We start from the raw sequence: 3186 nt of genomic DNA, 5'->3' as shown, positions 1-3186 counted from the left end.
GCTTTTTATTCTTATTGATGATATTGAGCTTCTCTATCCTTTTTTTCCATAATGTAGTTGATTTGATTCTTTGTGTATTCCATCTGGAGAGGTTCACCTGTATATCTGCAATTAATATTGTTGAAAAAGGTATTCCAATGAGTAGGTCATTGGTCTAGCAAAATTCCATCTGTGATCTATGCTGCTTCTATCACTAAGGCCTTATTTTCCAACTACAGATGCTTCTTTGTTTTCAACTTTCACATACTAATCACCACTAATTATCAATGCATCTTGACTGCACATTTGATCAGTTTCAGACTGCAGAAGTTGGTAAAAATCTTCAATTTCTTCATATTTGGCAGTAGTCATTGGTGTGTAAATTCAATTAATAGTTATATTAACTAGTTTTCCTTGTAGGCATATGGATATTACCCTATTGCTGACAGAGGTGTATTTCAGGATCTATCCTTTTTTGACAATGAATGTGACACTATTCTTGTTTAATTAGTCATTCCCAGCATTGTAGACCATGTGATTGTCTGATTCAAAATGGCCATAACCAGTGCATTTCAGCTCACTAATGCCTAAGATATTGGTATTTATGTATTCCATGTCATTTCTGACAACCTCTAATTTTCCTAGATTTGTGCTTCACACATTCCAATTATTAATGGATGTTTTCAACTGTTTCTTCTCATTTTCAGTCATGCCACATCAGCAAATGAAGGTCCTAAAAGCTTTACTCCACCCATGCCATTAAGGTCAACTATACTTTGAAGGAAGGTGGGGCAATCTACTTCCACAGTGATACCGCCTCTGAAACCCAAGGAGGGGTCACTATGAGTTGGGTTCGACTTGATAGCAGTGGGGTTGGTTTTTTGGTTTTTGGTATACTTTGAAGAGGCTGCTTTTCCCCAGTCATATCTTGAGTGCTTCCAACTTGAGGAGGCTCACCTTCTGGCACTGTACCACTGACAGTGTTTCACTGGCCATTTCAAAGTCCTTCTTTCTAGCCTTTCTTAATCTAGAAGCTCTCATGAAACCTGTCCACCATGGATGACCCTGCTGGTATCTGAAATATGAGTGGCATAGCTACCAGTATCACAGCAACACACTAGCTACCACAGTAAGACAAACTGACAGATGGCTCTGCTCTAATCTGACATTTTTGAATGAAGGGTATAAAGCCCTACATGTTCAAAGCAGGGCTTTAGCAACACTTCAGAATGCATTCAGGAGTGTTGCCCCTAAATGCTCTAAGTATGTTAAGCACAGGCTACCTATATTTTTCTGTTGAGCATTCAATTATTCTGATTCTTACCTACAGACATGATGAGGTTCAAGGGAGGTAGAAATGGGGTGGTGATAAACATAAAAAAGATGAAAAATACAAAGTAAAAGTGAGCACTATGAAAGTCCATGTATCAATTGTACATAATCTATTCCATAGTTTTTCCCCAAAGGGCCACTTACTTGTAAGCACATTCTTATACAGGGCAACCTAACACTCACAGTCCACAGATTGACACTGGGCCCAGAACTCCACTTGGCTTCTGTGGAAGAGCCAAGAAGTCCTACCAATATGTCATTAGGGCATTTGATTAGAAAGAACCTTTGACAGCATTAAGATGATTAAAAATAATCCCCATTTTGAGAAAACTGTCCAACAGAGGAAAATAAATATATAAAAGGAGGAAGTTAGTTTTGTGTCTTTAAAACTCACTGACCTTGGCAACATGGTCCCCTTTGGATGGATGATAAGATGGAGACACTTTTACCTAGAAAAAAGGCAAATATTTTAATACAATTTTAGTTATAGTCTTGTTTTATATGACTCATACTTAAAATAATGCAACTAAAACTGGTGTATCTGAGATAAAAAAAGACATTTGCAGAGGAACAATTAATAGATTTGTGTTAAGTCCCCTCAAAATTTTTCTGCAGATCAAAAAGTCAGTTGTTAGTCAAGAAAAAAAAATACAATTAGGGTAGAAAAGTGGAACAGATGGTTCAGATTGGTTTTAACCAAATGAAAAAGGAATTAAATAGACACAGAACTTTGAAAACAATCAACTGAAGCAATAAGCAATAGGCAGTATTTCTTGCAGAGGACAATTTCAAGAATCCACTGTGATACAATATCCTTCTTATGCAAAGCTTGCATGGGAAAATTTGATCATAATGGTGAAGGATTTAGAGAAAGTATCAGTCAAAACAAAATAAATGGATATGTGGCCCAAAGAAGAGAAGACTGATGGTACAGGACTATCATCAAGTATCTGGAGGGCTGGAAGGCAGAAATTCAGAGATGAAAGAGCAAGATACAACTACACGTGCCTACAAGTAACACACTTCCAATATAAAGGCACAAATAGGTGAAAAGCAAAAGCATAGGAATCACAAGCCATCTTAACGCTAAATTTCAGAGCAAAGACTATTAACAGAGATAAAGAAGGTCATTTTGTAATAATAAATGGGTCAATTCACCAAGAGGATGTAATAATCCTAAACGTCTAAGCTTCAAAACCTGATAGAACCAGAAGGAGAAACAGATTTTATAGTAAGAGATGTGGCATAGTGCCTAAGGCAATTTGACTGCTAACCAGAAGACTGGTGGTTCAAACCCACCAGCCATTCCTCAGAAGGAAGATTGGGCACTCTACTTCTGTAGTGATACTGCCTCAGAAACCCAAGGCAGGGTCACTATGAGTCCAATCAACTCAATGGCAGTGAGTATCTCAATAAACGAGAGAACAAGTAGGCAGATAATTAGAAAGGATATAGAAGACTTGAATGACAAAATCAACTAAGTTGACTAAATAGACATTTACAGAACATGTTACCCAACAAAAGCAGAATACATATTCTTTTTAAGTGCACATGGACCATTTACCAAGATAGACGGTTTTCTGGTGATAAAGTCTCAAAAAATTTAAAAGCATTCAAGTCATACAACGTATATTCTCTCCACAATAGAAGTAAATTAGAAATAAGCAACAGAAAGATCTCTTGTGAAATTATCAAACATTTGGGAACTATGTAGCACATTTATAAATATCTCAAGGATCAAAGAAAAAATCAAAAGGAAATTAGTCTCCAGTTTGAATGTTTACAAGTGGCAACCATTTTGCATTTTAAAGTGATAGCATTCTCATTCGGATTCCAGGGACTTAAGAACAGGCTCTGTTTGCCAGGGTCGGCAAG

At 36.8% G+C, this 3186-nt stretch overlaps 1 protein-coding gene across 1 annotated transcript in view; it reads right to left on the bottom strand.

Annotated features, from left to right (window-relative positions):
- Positions 1–3186, bottom strand: part of VPS8 (VPS8 subunit of CORVET complex) — a 439537-nt gene that overhangs the window by 45453 nt on the left and 390898 nt on the right. The window contains exons 42-43 of the mRNA XM_007936030.1: positions 1710–1760; positions 937–939 (exon numbers count right to left, since the gene is read on the bottom strand). Of these exons, the coding sequence (XP_007934221.1) occupies positions 937–939; positions 1710–1760 (54 nt within the window). The remainder of the gene's footprint in view (positions 1–936; positions 940–1709; positions 1761–3186) is intronic.

This window comes from Orycteropus afer, unplaced genomic scaffold, assembly GCF_000298275.1.
Source record: "Orycteropus afer afer isolate SDZICR_OR568_19922 unplaced genomic scaffold, OryAfe1.0 scaffold00032, whole genome shotgun sequence".
NCBI classification, from domain to species: Eukaryota; Metazoa; Chordata; class Mammalia; order Tubulidentata; family Orycteropodidae; genus Orycteropus; species Orycteropus afer.
This window is presented reverse-complemented; position numbering and strand designations above follow the sequence as displayed.